At 38.3% G+C, this 19,650-nt stretch overlaps 1 protein-coding gene across 7 annotated transcripts in view; it reads left to right on the forward strand.

Annotated features, from left to right (window-relative positions):
• Positions 1–19,650, forward strand: part of SAMD8 (sterile alpha motif domain containing 8) — a 142,935-nt gene that overhangs the window by 106,142 nt on the left and 17,143 nt on the right. For 6 of the 7 annotated variants that reach the window (XM_047825761.1, XM_047825759.1, XM_047825756.1 and 3 more), the window contains 3 exons: positions 1,654–1,771; positions 5,782–5,932; positions 6,108–7,476. In XM_047825761.1, coding sequence (XP_047681717.1) covers positions 1,654–1,771; positions 5,782–5,932; positions 6,108–6,412 — 574 coding nt within the window. In that variant the 3' untranslated portion in view covers positions 6,413–7,476. Of the gene's footprint in view, positions 1–1,653; positions 1,772–5,781; positions 5,933–6,107; positions 7,477–19,650 lie in introns of those variants that run through there. The other variant, XR_007145404.1, reaches the window with a different exon arrangement.

The raw sequence follows: 19,650 nt of genomic DNA on the forward strand, positions 1-19,650 counted from the left end.
TTATTTGATTTAAGTAAAAAGGCATAGTGAAGAAAAATTTTAAAGAACTCTAAAGTTTGTGGATCTGCTATCTGTTGTCTTTGGACACTGATGAGAAATAGGGACAGTTTCTTGAATTTTTGATCGGTTCTCCTCACCAGGAAGTGCTTGAGGTAAACCGCTGATGGGCTTCAGTTCCTAAGCAGCAGTTACTGCATCGCTTTGAAGGTGAAAAGAAAGGTTGATGATTGCTGTTGTTGTCACACTCTCAGGCTGTATTGTGCTTCATTCTTTCCCATTTTCCAGCAATATTTTTAACTCTGAATTGCTTAAAACCAGAGGTGATTTAAGAACATGTATATCACTGGTGCTCTCTGATTTAACTTTGACTCACAAGACCCAGTGAATTTGAATTTATCCACTCTTCCAAACAGGAAACTGTGGTAGGTTTAGCAAAGCATAGCAGTGGCCAGTTAAATGCAAGTTTTGATGTTTAATTTGTCAGAGAAAGTGTTTCTCAAAATGTGGTCTTTGCACTACTTTCATTAGACTCACCAGGCTTCTTGTTAAGATGTAGATGCCTAAGCTCCATCCCAGGTGTACACACTAAAATTTCAGATGTCTTAACCTGTGTTCAATGCTTTTTTGAGGGTGGGAAGAGCATTTCAAAAACGTGTAAAGCATAATTCCTGTTTTTAAGAATCTTATAGTCTGTTTTGGTTTAAGGCATTTAAAAAAATAATATGACAGTACAAGTGATATTACAGTGCAGTTCAAAATTTTAAGTTTACTTAATATAAAACTTGGTATTAAAAAAACAGTATTTAAAAAAAATTTTTATGTTTATTTTTGAGAGAGAGAGACAGAGCACAAGTGGGGGACAGGCAGAGAGAGAGGGAGCCACAGATCTGAAGCAGGCTTTAGGCTCTGAGCTGTCAGCACAGAGCCGGAGGCGGGGCTTGAACTCATGAACTATGAGATCATGACCTGAGCCAAAATCAGATACTTAACCAGCTGAGCCACCCAGGCACCCCAAAAGACTTATTATTTTATACCTTACATTTAACTTAGGAGAAGTTAGAGAATGTTTCTTAGATAGCTACTATTGGTAACCAATTTACAGTGTTATTAATCAGCAAAAAATTCCCCAGAATCATGTGTTTAGTTTTACCTCTCAAAATAAATAATTTATGAGCGATAGATGAATAACAGGGCTAACATTAAGCTAAGAATCAGGCTAGGTACTAGTCTTACTTCTTTCTCACTAGCTCCTTTACCTTCTCTTAGCCCTATTTTCTTATCAATGAAATGATGCTCTTAGGTCTGCACTGTCTAACATGGCAGGTACTAGCCACATCTGGCTATTTAAATTAATGAAAATGAAATAAAATTAAAATTCAGTTCCTTGGTTGTACTAGTCACATTTCAGGTACTCAGGAGCCACATGTAGATACCTTATTAGTGTGGTTATAGAGCATTTCCATCATTGCGGAAAGTTCTATTAGACAATGATGCTTTAGATTGAAGAATTCTCTAAAATTTCTGTCCTCTTCAAAGAGTCTAGTTCTAGTGGTTTTCCTGTCTGTTCTTCCTTTAAGTAAACACTTGATGCCTGGAGTTTTTTGGTTTGCTTTCTTCTGATCTTTCTCTCTTTTTTGGTCACTCTGTTCACAGGTCAATACTTCTTCGAAGGCTCTGTAGTCTGATGGGTACTGTGTTCTTGCTTCGCTGCTTTACCATGTTTGTGACCTCCCTCTCCGTGCCAGGACAGCACCTGCAGTGTACTGGAAAGGTAGCCTGCTACCTCTTCATCATTCTTTCCTTTTGTTCTTGGTGGGTTGTTGGCACCATATATGTAATAAGGCTAAGAGTTTGCTTTTAATAGTAAAATGTGCTTTTAAGTATTTTCAATATCTGTAAGAAATCTCTATAGATTTCTAGATCTATAGATCTCTATAGATTTCTAGAAATAATTTGGTAGTAATCTTAAGCCAAAATCTACCTCCCTGTTACATCAGTCCATTGAAACTGGTTCTGTGCCATGAAGCTATAGAAAGCAAGTTCCTTTTGGGGCGCCTGGGTGGCTCAGTCGGTTGAGTGTCCGACTTTGGCTCACGTCATGATCTCACTGCTCGTGGGTTCAAGCCCCACATTGAGCTCTGTGCTGACAGCTCAGAGCCTGGGGCCTGCTTTGGATTCTGTGTCTCCCTCTCTCTTTGCCCCTCCTCCCCTGCTCGTACTCTTCTCTCTCTCTTTCTCTCAAAAAAAACAAACACAAAGAAAAGAAAACAAGTTTCTTTCAATTGTCATTTTCCCTTTCCCACTATACTGAACATCGTTAGTTCCTCATACGACATGACTCTGGTCCCTTCAGTGTCCTCATCACTCCTTTTTTAAAAGTTTTGCAGTTCGACCATATTCCATTTAAAGCATTCTAAACTCTATTCTAAACTTTACTCTTTCCTAGGGTATACTATACTAAATAATGGCTGATTTATTGTTTTTGTTTTAAACTTTGTAGCTTGTTTTGCTATACTGTAGACATATCTTCTCTTTTGATTAAATTGAGAGAGGAGAGATTATGCAGATGGGAACAACAACAAAACCCAGATAACAAAAAATTTTAAAAACCTGAAAACCACCTATACTATACAAAATTGGCCTTTGAGACTCATTAAATTTGGACAAAAGAATTTATTATCCTACTATTATAAACTTCCATGCTTTAGTTATGTATTCCCTAATATTCAAATGTATGTGTTAACAGCTTTGTTGTTATTTTAATATTCTTTGTAAAGTGTAAAACATAATTGTCAGGTCTTCTATTGCAATGTAAATAGCTGAAATGCCAGCAAGGGAAGATTAAGCAGCCAAAGGAGATCAAGAACTAAAAATACAGCCCTGAGCTGAAGGGTAACAAAACTTTCTCTAGGTTATTAGGACACTGACCAGTAAGCAAGGGGGAAAGGTTAATATGACCCTTAGGATTTCGTGTAAAGGAAATATTTTATTTTTCTGAAAATATATAAATTGAAAAGTGAAAGCTCACATGGGGCTCAATTGGTTAAAAAGACTTCAGCTCAGGTTATGATCTCACGATTCATGAGTTAAAGCCCTGCATCGGGCTCGCGCTCTCTCTCTCTCAAAAATAAACATTAAAAAAAAAAAGTAAAAGCTCACATAATTTTCTCTTTCACCCATCCCATAAATACCATTAACAGTTGGGTATATAGCCACATAGACTATTTTTAAGCATGCTTACACATTCACATAAGTTTATATAATAGATACTTTTTAAATAAAAGATGAGATTATATTGCAGATATTGTTCTTTTAACTTATGTTTTATTTAATGTTAATTACTTTTTTCTAAAGAAATGCCTATGGTTATCCCTCATTTTTTTAATAGCTGCAGTGTCCCATTATATGATTTACCAGTTTCCAAATGATACACATTTATGTTGTTTCCAAATCTTACTCTTTATAAACAGTGCTTTGTAAACATCCTGGTGCATTTATGTATTTTCACTTATTTAAACATCTACTTAAGATAAATTCCTGGAAGTGGAATTATGACCTCAAAGAACATGAACATTAAAAATAGTGATGATATTGCTCAAATGTTTACCAGAAAAGACAAATTTTTCACTACTACCTACACTGTATGCATATCAGTTTTCCCACTCTCATGCCAGGACTACTTATTATCAATTTTTAGAGTCATTGTCATTCTGATTAATGAAAGATAATGATATGAGACTTCTACGGTCTTATGTTTTCTATTTAAATCTTTACTCTTCTGAATTTGTTTCTGTACATGGTGTGAAATAGGGATAGAACAATTTCCCCCAAATAGTATGGTAATTGATTAGAAGAGATTTTTAAAAAGAAATATATAAGCTTATTACACTGAAAAGAGAATTTCCTGTAGCTGAGGGATTTAATTGTTGGGTCAGCCACTAAAGAGAATAATATATGTACATAGCACTACAACATGTACTACAAAAATAAATTAGGTACCATTCCTCTATAGTATGGATAACCCTTTTTCTGTCTCTAATGACTGTTTTTCATCATCAGTTATATGTGGACATTTCTATTCAGATTTGCCCTAAATACTGTTAATTGCTTTAAATTATAATATAACCTACTTATTGACCTGTATTATTTGTTGCAGTTGTTAAAAATAGAAGGTTAAGGTGATAGTAACTAGCAATCAAGTCCCTTACAGTGAACTCCATAGGGCATTTTCATTGAAATAAAGTAATTGCTTGAAATCTCATTCCCAGAAGTAGGAGGTTTAGGGACAGAACCAAGAACCTGCCTGTTTTTGAAACGTAGCAATGGACCCACCCTAAGGAAAGAACTACTTAAAGCAGATTTTTGTACCTTGTCTCATCAAGGCATCTTAGTCTGTTATGTTTTAATTTTTATTTTTCTGGAAGAATATTTGGGACATTTAAAATTGGAAGGGATAGGGAGACTTGAGTAACTGAGAAATGATTGCTTTCTTTTGACTGGCATCATTTTTTTCCTGTCCCTGGCTGAGATACATTTTCCTAGCAGTCTCTGTGCTTCACTGCCTAATTTCTTACTCTTACAAGAGTACTATCTCCAACGCTGTTCTTCTTAGAGGGCTTAGAGGAACCAAACCATGTGTATTTTAGTAATTTCTCTTTAGTTTTGTCTAATAATAAATTCCTCTTCTTGTCCTGCCCTGCTTTTTTTTTTTTTTTTTTAAATCTAACTGGCTTTATTAAATGATTGATGAATTGAGCAGCACCCCATCTAGCAAGTAGAGTGGCATTCTAAGACTTAGGACTTTAGAATTGGTCTTCCTGGATTCACATGTGAACAAAGATTCACATCCTCGTTGTGTTACTTACTAACTGTGTGACCTCTCTAAGCCAGTTTCCTCATCTGCACAATTGAATCATTTCATAGGATTGTTGTGGAAATTAAATACAGTAACACATAAGGCACTTAGCAGTATACCTTACACATAGTAAATGCACACTAAATTCTAGCAATTTTTTGTACTGTTATTATGTGTTAAATGCCTTTAAAAAAAAGTGACCTTTACTCAAACTCTTCCTCAAAATGGATTGCTTTTTTAAGCTTATGTGTGGGAGTTGGGATTAGATTTGGCTTTAAATAACAGGAAATTCAAGGTAGCATGGTTTAATAAACAAATGGTTTATTCTCTCTCATAAGAGAAATCTGAAAGTAGGTCATGTGTAATTGTATGGACTTAATTAACCACAACTCATGATTCTTCTGTCTTTCTGCTCTCCTGTATAGTTGTTGTCTCCTTCCTTTATAATTAGCCTTCCCAGAAATCTTTTACAATTCCACTTACATCTTATTTGTATAAAACTTAGTCACATAACCACACCAAGCCTGTAAGGAGGATAGGAAATGCAGTGTTTGAAATTCTGTTACCAGTTAAGAAGGAGAAAATGAATAGACATTGAATGGTAACCATTGTCACTGTCATAGCCTATTTCTTGTTGACAAGAACAGCCAGCAAATACTACTGTATTATTGGATTAAAACTTGGAAACATTTTGTGTAATAGTGACCTTTTCACTGTAAAGGAACTTCTAGTGGAGAAATTTGAATTACATTGATTTCATGTAATTACCAGAATATTTCTGACCACTCTTTCTTGATGTCTGGAATTAGACTGGGAGTCTGGTTGCTTTCATTTAGATCTTATTTCTAAGTCACTCAGCATTTGAATTTCAATGGGAGTAGATGTTCAGAAGCCCCTACCTCTCTAATCTGTAGCTTTCTTTATAGGTATATGGCAGTGTATGGGAGAAACTGCGCCGGGCCTTTGCCATTTGGAGTGGCTTTGGTATGACCCTAACTGGTGTTCACACTTGCGGAGATTACATGTTCAGTGGTCACACAGTCGTCCTAACTATGCTGAATTTCTTTGTCACTGAATGTAAGTATCTCTTTAATGCTTCCATGCATATTAGATAACTGGCTGCAGAGGAGGCTGTGGGAAGGGTGTCAAGTTCTGTGAAGAATGAAAAGGAACAGACTGATCTAAGAAACACATGACTTAGGAGCACTGGAAGGAATGTGGTTTTGAAACGATGTTTCTGTCCTTTTCCCAGATACACCAAGAAGCTGGAATTTCTTGCACACTTTATCCTGGGTTCTCAACCTCTTTGGAATCTTCTTCATTTTGGCTGCCCATGAACATTATTCCATTGATGTGTTTATTGCCTTTTATATCACGACAAGACTCTTTTTGTACTACCATACTCTAGCCAATACCAGAGCATATCAGCAGAGTAGGAGAGCAAGAATTTGGTTTCCCATGTTTTCTTTTTTTGAATGCAATGTTAATGGTACAGTACCTAATGAATATTGTTGGCCATTTTCAAAACCAGCAATAATGAAAAGATTAATTGGATAAAGACTACCTTTGTAATGGGTTCTTGATTAAATATATAGTAGTTGTCGAAAGTGAGTAACTTTGCTTTCTCCCCCTAGGTTGTTCCTGGATGCCTTGCTTTTGGGCTTATATGTTGACAAAGTAAAGTTCATATTCTGAGCAAGGCTATGATTATAGAAATCAAGAAAGAACAATCAAGAGTCCTTACATATCTGTTTGAATAGGAAGCTTAAGTTTAAGTAGATGTTTCCTGACCCTTCTTTTTCAACAAACTTAATGTTGTGATTGAAGTCAGATTGTTACCTTTACCTGTTGAGTACTGGCTTGTTGAACTTAAGCAATTTGCTGGTTGAAAGTGGTTTTGTTTGTTTGTTTGTTTGTTTGTTTGTAATTTCATTAGGACTCTAGTCAAGAAATAATTTTTTTAAGCTCCTTAATATCTTCAAGGGAAAAACCCCTACCAAGTGAGCAGTATTTGTTCTTTGAACTGATCTCTGTATTCTTGAAAATTGCAACTCTAGAAAGTAATCTGTATTACTAACAAATAATTTTTGCCTCCTGAACCATCTTTAAGAAAAGTATCCTGAACATACCAGGATGCCTGAAACAAGAAGAAAATGAAAGGGGCTATCCACGAGGTAACTGAGTACAAATATGGTACTGGCATTTTTCACCAAAGATAAAACACAAGATGCAGTTCCTATTTTGTTCTGAGGGCTCAGTATGACCATCAGTCAGTATTTTTGAGGGAAAAGTGGCTGCATCCATAAAAATCAAATTGGCTTAATTTTAGTGAGGTAGGTACCTGGAACAACTTTGTGCTGTAGTTGTTAGTTAGACTTATGACAACCCAATTTTATGCTATTTAATGATGTTATTTAATGAGTAAAATAGTGGAGTGTTTTACCAAATGTTAGATAAAGTTCTGATGTCTTTAAGTAGGGAGGTTTGCATGCAAAGAATATTTTTTCTATTTCTGAAAAGAAATGATAACAGGTTGCAGGCATTATACAATTATTTGGTTTAATATTTGTCATTCTTGGCCATCAGAAGTAAACAGTCTCAAATATATTTGGATATAAAAAGGTTTTGTTGTTTTTCATTTTTAAATACAATTGTGTACATACATTCTTTCTATTTTGTCTTAATTTGGCAGTCAGGAAGTGATATAACTTAGTTACTGTTTACACTAGAAATTTAGTACCGTAAGTAATCTGACCCCTGTGGTAACATTTGTCAGTTTGCTTTTAATGATTTTAATAGTTATGACAATAGAATGGTTATGGAATTGGAATTTGAGCCCCAACTGATTGAGCTTAGCCACTTGGAAAATTAAGTGTGTAGTTTTTACATTCCATTTTAAAACAAGGAGTTAGAAAAAGTGCTGACATATTGAGGTCTAAAATTAGGCCACTTAGCTGAAATCTGCTTGTCATGTGGGTGAAATATTTTATTTTTGCATTTTGAGTCCTATTCCCACCCCTGTATAAGGTACAGAGGAGCTTGAAGGGAGTGAGCAGGAAAGGAATATTACGCAAACAAGTTTCAGCCAGTGCTGAATTACCCCAATTTGAGTCTACTCTGACCATTATATCTTATTTCTCACCTGAGAAATGACACAAGGCAATTCAAATTTTATTATGATTTTAAAACTCACACTTTAGAATCTTATATCTTAAATTGTTGATTGTTTTACATGCTAGGGACAAAAATGCCAACATTTCATGTAAGGAAACTGCATAATCATGAAAGGTGAAGGATGTTTCGTATGACTCTTGAGGTCAAATTATGTGTAACTAGCATTCTTTCCAAGTGACAGAGCAAGACTGTATTTTAGCTAGGGAGGGACTTAATGTTAGCTTTTGGAAAAATGTTTGAAGAAAATCTGTGGCAACATTAATTCAAGAATGTTAGATAGCTACTTAATGATAAATTTCCTAACATCAGTCTTCTTTCCTTTATATGGATTCTATTCTAGAACAAAATAGAAAAAAAAAAAATTGTAACTAACTTTGCAGAGTGCCTAACAGCAGACTGCAATGAGGATTGTAAAATAAGTTTTCAGCCTTGAATTTATCATATCTGATTTGAGGAAAAGGTAAGCTAGATTTATAATTTATAACTAATACAAGGCAGTGTTTACATAAATTCATCATCTCCAAGTCTCTTTCTTGGAAAACTTGGACACAAAATTCTTTCCATTTCTTTTTTTAATATGAAACCTATATTACAGTTGTGTTTTGTTTTGTTTTGTCCAGAAACTCTCCAGATTTTGTCTTGGTATTTTTTTTTTCTTGTTAAAATCTAAACCTTTGGAAAGGTGGTATTTATATTCACATTTTGGGTATGAATGTGGCTAGGTGGAGAAGCTACATGCCTTAGATCTATATATTTTTTTGCCCTGTCTTCAGTTGCAGGCTTGTGAAAGCTTATAAAATACTGAAAGTTCAGTATAGAAGGAACCAAGAAGGTTTTGGTTTGGGGAATGCAAACTGGAGGTTATATTGAAAGTCCTCAATGCATTTCTCTATGTTCCTGAGGACAGTGTAGCCTTTTTTGTCTTTTTTTCTTTTTTTAAGTCCATGCAGGACATTGTTAACTGAAGGGTAATTGAAGTTAGTAGAGAGGAGGAGATTTTGAAGAAGGCACATTTATTGTTATTACTGAATAATTTGGGAGAAACCTTTTTTGGCTTTGCTGCAAAATTCTCAAATGCCTATCCTTTCCATAACTCTCTGTGGTCAGAATTGCTGGGGTGAAAATACAACTTCCATATCTGATTAAGTATTTTTTTCGTAATCAGAAAGCAATGAAGGTAATCTTAGAACCAGTCAGCTGAAGAAATGTGGACTGTTCACAACAAAACATCTGTTGACTAAAAGACCTGCTGATTGTGTAATGATTTACACACACCACAAGTGGCTCTTTCTTACACTGTACCTGCCTGAGTGTTGTTACTTAGAATTTCAAAAATCTTACAATTTGTAAATGGAGAACTGAGGAGCCAAATCCTTTTATAGTTTATATGAAAGTCTGTTTTAGAGACATCTGTTTGGAAAGTGTTATTTATATTTCAAAGTCATATTCATAACACTAACCTGCTTTCAGTGTATTCAGCAAAAGGCAATTTCATCATTAGTTTTATAGTAAACATTTTTTAAGGATTCTTGTTCTAAAATGCTTGAGAACGTTAACCATATTCTTGTTTTAAACTCTGTGATCTAATAAATTTACTTCTTTGATAGTCTTTGTAGACCTAAGTTATCCCTTAAAAAAAGTAATTATAGTAATAGTCATGTGTCAGTTCTTTAAGGTATTCAGGCATTTGAGACAAGAAAGTTCTCTTTTAGAATAGTCCAATAGCTTTCTTAAGCAGGATTGGTTTCATTTAGATAGTTTCAAAGCCAACAAAGCATGTCAGTTTTAATGCCATCTTTACTTGGTGGTTAAGATGGTGTGCACTTGTAAAAGTGTAGCCTGAATTACCCCCTTACCTCTGTAGAGGTGACTTGTTAGTAACATCAAAAGTCAGACTGCTTCACATGACAAGTGAGAAAGGAAAGAGGTTGAGGATTTTTCCCTCTCTGTGTTTGAGAAGCTCTGAATGACTGAAATTACGATGAAAGTAGGTTTTGGTCTCCCCTCTCACCTACCCCTCACACCCAGTGAATGCCACCAATTTCAAGTAACTTAAATGTGGCCTATTATTTTGCATCAAGTTCAATAAAAATATCTATGAAATCTGTAAGCCATAATTCAGCTACTGGTAAGGTTGGTTTTTAGAATATGTTCTACCCTAAATTAGCCAATGGACTTTTTATTCAGTGTACTCCATGTTTAAGCATAAGGATGTTTTGTGCCTGATGTGGAGGGAGAAGGAATACTATGATAATTTTGTTGTTATTTCAGGTCTGTTTCAGTATAAACTACTGGCTTATTAGTTAGTCATCTTAAAAATGCTTAATTTTAATAATTTTTTTTGAGAGAATCTATGGATTATTAGGACAATTAAAGTATTCCTGATATGGAACAAAGGAAGTGGAAACTGGTACTGAGCGGGGGAAGCAAAATTAGTTTGCTTAACTAAAGTGGGCTAAAGTGGGCATGTTTTGTTTTAAGAACACTACCTAAATGTCACTCTATCCACAGAGAAACTAGTATTACTTGAAGATGTGAACGTTCCTGTGGTAGCCATACCTTGAAGCACAGTATTGTATATAAGTAAATATCTTGATTCTAAATTAAATCCAGATTTAACTAATATATATTATTTTATATCTTTGTTGTATTAAAATGTTTAAAAACACTAAAAATAAAACATTTGAAAGTTGGATTGCAGTCATTTCTTTGAGTGTCTTGCATTCCTAATGCAGCTGGTCTATTTTTTATACAGTAAGTTTTTATTTTTGTGAATGATTGGGCCCAGCAACTTTAAATCTTAATATGGTATCTAGTCCCGGGCATTTACTGATTCCTAATTGTCTTTTAGATAAGCCATTTGCTCTTTCCTCTTTCTTTTGTGTAAACTAGAGAAGAAAAGTGATCTTCCTGAAGGTATAGGATAATTGTAGCTTAAGTTGAGAGGGAGAAAAGAGAAGCAAATTGCTAATTATTCTTGGACAGATTAAAGCTTTTGTCTGGTTGGTTTTGGTTTAATTGTAGATTATGTTAGGAAGATGCCATCATCTTGGCAGGTCAGCTTTGGAAATAATGATGAACAGGAAAAGAAGGGAAAACAGCTGTTGGGGGTAGCTCAGTAGCTTAGAACCATGGTGTCATTGGAACACTAAGCATTGTCATAGACCATATGAACTTGATCCATGACTGAACTTGTCTTCATGATCACTACTAATTGTAGACTCTCTAGTGGTGGCCCCAGCTGGTCTCTCTTGAGAACTCTGGGAAGGAATAATCCAGGACAGACCCTAGAGGCTGCTTGATGGAATAGAAAAGGTACTGGATTTAGACTCTGAGGGCCTGGGCATGAGTTGCATCTCTGCTGCTGTTTAAATTAGGTCTTTTCTTCCAGCTCCTCTTAACTTTATGTGTAAAATGGAGACCAAAAAAATGTCTGTCTCCTAGGTTGTATCAAAGGCCAGATATGAAAGTATTCTACCCTTGCTGGTTCAGTAGCTGGTACATAATGCTGAAATACTAGTTGAATTTAGGTCAATAAAACAGGATCTGTGCCCATAGGAAATTAATAATCTATCTGGGAAGTTGACATGAAAAGGTAGCCAACAACATTTGTTGGTGGAATAAACCTGTAGTTTTGAAACTGGTAGGTTGAACTTCTTCAGGGGTAGGGGAAAGGGAATTGGAGTTTGTACCATTCTTTTCCTTTTTTGTTTCTTTTAAAGAAAAAACCCAGCACATTCTATTGGGATGCCTGGGTGGCTCAGTCGGTTAAGCAGCAACTCTTGATTTTGGCTCAAGTCATGATCTCTCGGTTCATGAGTTCCAGCCCCACGTGAAGCTCTGCACTGATGGTGTGGAGCCTGCGTGGGATTCTCTCTTCCTCTCTTTCTGCCCCTCCCCTGCTCTCTCTCTCTCTCATATATATAAATCTAAAAAAAAAAAAAAATTATTTATTAAAGAGAGAGCACAAGTGGGGGAGAGGGGCAGAGAGGGAAAGAGAATCTTAAACAGGCTCCATGCTAAGCATGGAGCCTGTCTCAGCGCTCAATCCCATGACCCTGGGATCATGACCTGAGCTGAAATCAAGACTCGGGTGCTCAACCAACTGAGCCACCCAGGCGCCCCAGTTATTTTTAAGTTTATTTATTTATTTTGAGAGACAGAGAGCGGGGGACAGAGGGAGAGAGAATCCCAAGCAGGCTCCATGCTCACCTCATTGTGGAGCCTGACGTGAGGATGCATCCTATGACCATGAGCTCATGACCTGAGCCGAAATCATCAGTCAGTCACTTAACTGACTGAGCCGCCCAGGCACCCTGAGTTTGTGCTGTTGTCATCCAGAGCTGGTATTTCACAGATTTGGCTTTCCCTTTGAAAAAAGAGTTGAGGATAGGGGAAGGAAATGTTTAGAAACCCCTGAGTCAACAGACAAATTTACTGTCTTCATTTGGTAACTTGAGAGAGGAAGGGCTCACTGGGGTCTGAGGGTCCAAGCAGAATTTACTAAGCATGTGAAACTTGAACTGACCCCTCCCTGAAGGAAAAATCCATAAAGATATGATGAAAGGTTTACAGGACTCTAATTCTCATGCAAAAAAAAAAGGGGGGGGGATTTATTTGTGTATGTATTAGAGAGCTGTTGACAGAGTATGTGTTTTTATTTTTTTTATTTTTTATTTTCAACGTTTTTATTTATTTTTGGGACAGAGAGAGACAGAGCATGAACGGGGGAGGGGCAGAGAGAGAGGGAGGCACAGAATCGGAAACAGGCTCCAGGCTCCGAGCCATCAGCCCAGAGCCTGACGCGGGGCTCGAACTCACAGACCGCGAGATCGTGACCTGGCTGAAGTCGGACGCTTAACCGACTGCACCACCCAGGCGCCCCACAGAGTATGTGTTTTTAATGGAAGCACTGGGATGCCTATTGCCAGGGTCTATATTGTTGGGACAGATATAAGTAGCTTTATAAAACAGGAGTTAATCGAGGGCAAAGAGAGAGAGGGTAGGATGGTGGAAAGTACACAACAGGTCAAACTAGAGATGAAGGAAATGCTACAGACCCCAAGATAGTAGGTCAAGGAACCAGCCTGGGCACAGCTATAGGAAGCTTTTGCCCCCAGCCAAGGAAGATCAAGACACCCCAAAAATGAGCTGTCAACTGCTACTGGCTTGTGAAATATGACTGTAGAATATAATATACCCTGTATCCAAAATTGTCTGTTTTATGGTCAACAGCTCATCCACCCATTGGAGTGCTAGACTGCCAGCTACCATGTGGAGTGGGAGCCGGCTCTAGCAGAGGCTTGAGAAAAGTGCCGGGTCAAGAGAATGCCTCGGAGACGCTCGGTTACCACCGTCAGCTATAACTGTGAGGAAGACTACTTGATGGCTGTAAGGCATCTGCTAGAGGAGCATAATATTTAAATGCTGTTTGTTCTCAGCTCACAGGGCCCCTTATGAGAACTGGAAGTATAAAACCACCACGACCTGTTCATATCCCAGCCTTAAGAGTCTTGGATCCCACTCTAAACACCTATACCTGATGGTTTTTCATTAGAGATCATTGATCAGCAGCCTTCATCAATACGATGTCCAAGTACATGAAATTTGATCCTGTTTTTCCCCAAAGCTCATTTTGGAGGCTTAGCTGGAGAGTAGTTGGCAGTGGTGATGTGATTTTTGAAGGACTGCAACATGGTGGAAATCATACCTGCAGAAATTTGATAATCCTAACTGTCCAGGCAATATTCTGAATTTTCTTCACTATTGCATTCCACAGTGGTACCTGTGATTTTGCTGTCTTTTTAAAAAGTTATTGTGAGTAAGTAACAAACTTGGTAACAAACTATATATACTGAAAACTTTTCCTCCCACCCCTGTGCCCCAGCGTTTAGTTCCCCTTCCAAGAGGCAATCATTTTTTTAATGTTTATTTTTAAGGGCGAGAGCGTGAGCAGGGAGGTGCAGAGAGAGAGGGGAACAGAGAATCCGAAGCGGGCTCCATGCTGACAGCAGACAGCCCAATGTGGTGCTCGAACTCACAAACTGAGAGATCACAACCTGAGCCAAAGTGGAATGCTCAACTGACCAAGCCACCTAGGTGTCTCAAGGCAACCATTTTTTAAAATTTAATTTATTTTTTTAATTTACATCCAAGTTAGTTAGCATATAGTGCAACAACGATTTCAGGAATAGATTCCTTAATGTCCCCTAACCCATGTAGCCCACAACCCCTCCAGTAACCCTGTGTTTGTTCTCCATATTTAAAACTCTCTTGGGGCACCTGGGTGGCGCAGTCGGTTAAGCGTCCGACTTCAGCCAGGTCACGATCTCGCGGTCCGTGAGTTCGAGCCCTTTATCTGATATGTCGTTTGCAAATATCTTCTCCCATTCTGTCGGTTGCCTTTCAGTTTTGCTGATTGTTTCCTTCGCTATACAGAAGCTTTTTACTTTGATGAGGTCCCAGTCGTTCATTTTTGCTTTTGTTTCTCTTGCCTCCAGAGATGTCTTGAGTAAGAAGTTGCTGCGGCCAAGATCAAAGAGGTTTTTGCCTGCTTTCTCCTCGGGGATTTTGATGGCTTCCTGCCTTAACATTTAGGTCTTTCATCCATTTTGAGTTTATTTTTGTGTATGGTGTAAGAAAGTGGTCCAGGTTCATTCTTCTGCATGTTGCTGTCCAGTTTTCCCAGCACCCTTGCTGAAGAGACTGTCTTTATTCCATTGGGTATTCTTTGCTGCTTTGTCAAAGATTAGTTGGCCATGTTTTGGGGTCCATTTCTGAGTTCTCTATTCTGTTCCATCGATCTGAGTGTCTGTTCTTGTGCCAGTACCATACTGTCTTGGTGGTTACAGCTTTGTAATACAGCTTGAAGTCCGTCAGGACAACCATTTTTAACTAGTATGTTTTCCCAGAGGCATTCCATGCATATTCAAACAAATGCATATTTTTTCATTTATTTTTATATTATTTTAAACAAACTGTAGCATATACATGTATATGCACATGCATACATGGTTTCATACCTTATTTATTTCACTTAACATATGCCAATGCCTTCCCCTCCAAGGACACACCTTAGTTGAATAAGGTTTATTGCTCATTACAATGAGGGAGAACATATAACATGGGAAATCATAGGGCATCTCAGCTAGAGGGTGTTGGAAAGGACTTATTTTAGGATTTGGGTGGTTATTTAGGTGGTTTAGGGGGAAAGTTTTAAGGAAGCATGGATTTGCTCTGGATTGGATGCTTTCGGGATGTTGGGGCAATCCAATGATTGAGTATCTTAATAAATCTTAAGACAGGAAGAATGGATCGAAGCTAATGTTACAATTGGTAAGGAAGCAACAGTCACATATTAGGATAGAGGGATATTTGGTCATTTTTGTGGTTTCAGTAATGTTTATGTTTTTATCTGTGTTCAGACATAATTATTGACTAGTCTTGTTTTTATCCTTTTTTTTTTTTTTTTTTTTTTTGAGAGAGAGAGACAGACAGACAGAGTGCAAGCAGAGGAGGGGCAGAGAGAGAGGGAGATACAGAATCTGAAGCAGGCTCCAGGCTCCTAACTGTCAGCACAGAGCCCAGCGTGGGGCTCGAACTCGTGAACCACGAGATCATGACCTGAACTGAAGTCAGCCACTTAACCAACTGAGCCACCCAGGCGCCCCTGTTTTTATCTTGATCTATCATGGTCACTGGTCTCCTTGTCATACGTTGGTGTTTGGTGAATTTTTTTTTTATGTTCAACAGGAAAACAATAAGGCCTAGCTATGGGTCCTGGGCCAGCTTCTGGCAACACCCAAGTTCTAGCTGATGGTACCAGGCCAGCTCCCCAGTGTCAAGAGCTGCTTTTCTTTCCCACATGATATATTGGTGTTATTTCCATATAAGTACATAAAGAATGCAATTTGCTTCATTCTTTTTTTTTTTTCTAATGCTTATTTATTTTGAGAGAGAGAGAGAAAGAACAAGAGTAAGGGGAGGAGGAGCAGAGAGAGAGGCAGAGAGAGAATCTGAAACAGGCTCCATACTGTCAGCGCAGAGCCCAATGTGGGGCTCAATTCCACAACCATGAGATCATGACCTGAGCTGAAATCAAGAGTCAGAAGCTTAACCAACTGAGCCACCCAGGCTGCCCTGTTTCATTCTTGTTAATGGCAACATGATACTCCATTGAGTATAGATGTCATTTATTACTCATTCCCTGAAAGATGGACATTTAGATTATTTACTATTCAAACAATGCTATAGTAAATAATATATTACTTTGCATGTGTGCAAGTTCATCTGTAGAATAAATTGCTAAAACTGATGGTATTGGGTCAAAGGGTTTGTGCATTTTAAATTTTGTTAGATATTGTCACATGATTGACCTTAATAGAAGTTGTACAGTTTTTTCTTCCACTAGCAGAGTATAAGTTTGCCAGTTAATCCATACCATTGCCAAAATAATGTATTACTGAACTTTATCATTTTTGGCAATCTGATAGGTTTAAAAATGATATCTTAATTCCCTTTCACTTAAGTAAGTGCAGAAGTATTTTTTAAATTATTTTTAACGTTTATTTATTATTGAGAGACAGAGAGACACAGAGTGTGAGCAGAGGAGGGGTAGACACAGAATCCAAAGTAGGATCCAGGCTCTGAACTGTCAGCACAGAGCCCGATGGGGGGCTCGAACTCACAAACCGCGAGATCATGACTCGAGCCAAAGTCGGTCGCCCAACCAACTGAGCCACCCAGGCACCCCTGCAGAATTATTTTTTTAAATAAAAATGTTTAAATGTTTATTTTTGAGAGAGAGACAGAGTGAGCGGGGGAGGGGCAGAGAGAGAAGGAGACACAGAATCTGTGCTATCAGCACAGAGCCCAATGTGGGGCTCAATTCATGAACCATGACCTCATGACTGAGTCGAAGTTGGATGTTTAACCAACTGAGCCACCCAGGCACCCCAGAAGTATTTTTAAATAGTAATATAGTAAGGGAAGGTGACAGCTTTATTGGAATACAAATCTTTATGGAGGACTAACTGCATTGCAGACTATGTCATATATTTTGTTAAAAATCCATATGACTATAAAATATTGAATGGGGAGGGACACCTGGATGGCTCCCTTGGTTAGGCTTCCGACTTGATTTCGGCTCAGGTCATGATCTCAGGGTCAGGAGATGGAGCCCTGCATCGAGCCTTGCGCTGTCAGCGCAGAGCCTGCTTGTGATTCTCTCTCTCTCTCTCTCTCTCTCTCTCAAAATAGACATTAAAAAAAAACAACTCCGCTCCATTGAAAATATATAAAACAGGGAAACGAAGATGATTTAACACATTGAGGTGTGTTTCTCCCATTTTATTTATAGCATAGTCTTTAACTTGGCCATGTCTTGCCAATGCAGAGTAGTGGGGGTTTTGGATAATTGTCTTCCTAAGCACCTGAAGGAAGCTAATTGCTCCCTGGTCTAAGGGAGAGTCTGGAAGACTCAGTTGCTTTCCATTTTAAAGTTCTATAAAGGGTAAACAGGGTGCCTGTGTCACATAGTTGAGCATCTGACTCTTGACTTCAGCTCAGGTCATGATCTCGTGGTTAGTGAGATTGAGCCCCGCATCGGGTTCTGCCTTGATGGTGCAGAGCCTGCTTGGGATTGTCTCTCCTTGTCTCTGCTGCTCCCCTGCTTGTGCTCTCTCTCTCTCAAAATAAGCTTTAAAAAAATTTAAAAATTAAAAAAAATTAATAAAGGGTTAACATTAATACCTGTTTGCCCAGCAGCAACTACTGCTGATTCTGCCTCTACCTATGAGACATTCTAAGGATCTGAATTTACCCTGTCCCAGATATAGGGCTCCATTGTAGATGTATAGGACTTGAGTAATGGAAGATATTTTGAAAGAATATTTATCAAGCATTTATTGAGCATATACTATATGCCAGTTACTATTTAAGCACCGGTGCTTCACTGGTAAATAAAACAACTTCCTTGCCCTCAGGAAGCTTACTTTATAGACAATAAACTAATATATGAGAAAGAAAAAGGCATCCCTAACAGTTGTCAACTAGTAACTGACAGTGGTGTTTCCTTACTGAACGTGAACAATGTTATAGAATATCAACATCAACATGCATGAATGATAGACCATCTTTACTTGTAATCAGGCTAGGACAGACACCATGCAACATAAAAATAACCATACACCCCTCTCCCGATTAATACGTACAACTAAGATCCTGAATTGCCCCAGGTTTCTGAAAACACTCAATTCAGAATAGCATCCCACCTCCTTGTTTTCATGAACCCTCTGTAATATCACCAAACACAAGCCCAAATCCTGTACAAGCCCCTCCTAACACCCTCCTACGGAGCTTGCCCATTCCTTTCAATAGTGTTTAGTTTCTCTTGCTACATGAAGTTTAATTTTAAAAATTTTGACTCATGCATGGCCCCAGCGATCTTTGGTTGGTGGGAATTGACCCTTTTGGTAGTCAAAAGTGGCCACACACACACACAGTAGAAAACAGATAAAAGGATAGTGAGTGCTAGGGAGCACTTTCTGTCTGACTGCAGAGGCCTTCTGCAGAGGTGACATTTGAGCAGAGGCCTGAATGAAATGAGGGAGGAACCACATGGATATCTAGAGGTTGAGGGAATAGTGAGTACACTGACCTCTAGAATAGGCTTGGCATGTTGTACAAATTAGAGGCCAAATTAGCTTAAGAGTAAGCAAGAGAGGGGCACCTGGGTGGCTCAGTTAGTTGAGTGCCCAACTTCAGCTCAGGTTGTGATCTCATGGTTTGTGAGTTCAAGCCCTGAATCAGGCTCTGTGCTGACAGCTCAGAGCCTGGAACCTGCTTCAGATTCTCTTTTTCCCTCTCTGTCTGCCCCTCCCCCACTCACACTCTGTGTGTGTGTGTGTGTGTGTGTGTGTGTGTGTGTGTGTGAAAAATAAACAATTTTTTTTCTTTTAAAAAGTGAACAAGGGAAAGAATGATTGGAAGTGAACTTATAAAAAAGTAGCCAGCCTCCCAATCATGCGGGCCTCAGAGTTCCTGGTGAAGACTAGATTTTGCTTCAAGTTTCTGGAAGCCATTGAGAGACTTTGTGTTTGTGTAGGGGAGTGACTCACATCTCCATTATAGCTAGAGTGACACAGACCTGAGGGTAAGGCAGAGAAGGCCTCATCCACCCACGTCCTGTGTGGCCTTGGAGGCCTCCAGGCCTTGCCTGGCCTTGGAGACCATTGTCTCTGAAAATTTCACCAAGTGCTTCTGGGTCTTTTATTAGGAGCCTGGAAAAAGGAAGGAAGCACAAGGAAATGAAAGTGGCAGCAGAACCAGAGGAGAATATGCCATGATATCAGAAATTCTGTGATAAAATGAGGAGGCATCAGTGTATGTAATAGGAAAGAGGATTTTTCTTAACATTCCTTCAGTTGAGTAAAAAATTCACAGGCCAGCAAATTAATTTTGAGAGCTTTGTTTTGGTTCAGAGGCCGGGCTTTGCAAGTGGTCACCAGCAGAGGGTGCTATAAACCTCCAGCAACCTGGATGCCTTGGTCTTAGGCACAGAATGAGGTAGGAAGTTGCTGTTTGGAACAAAGCATGTGCCTCAAGATCACCTGGCTTCCTCC

Source organism: Prionailurus viverrinus, chromosome D2, assembly GCF_022837055.1.
Source record: "Prionailurus viverrinus isolate Anna chromosome D2, UM_Priviv_1.0, whole genome shotgun sequence".
Lineage (NCBI taxonomy): Eukaryota > Metazoa > Chordata > Mammalia > Carnivora > Felidae > Prionailurus > Prionailurus viverrinus.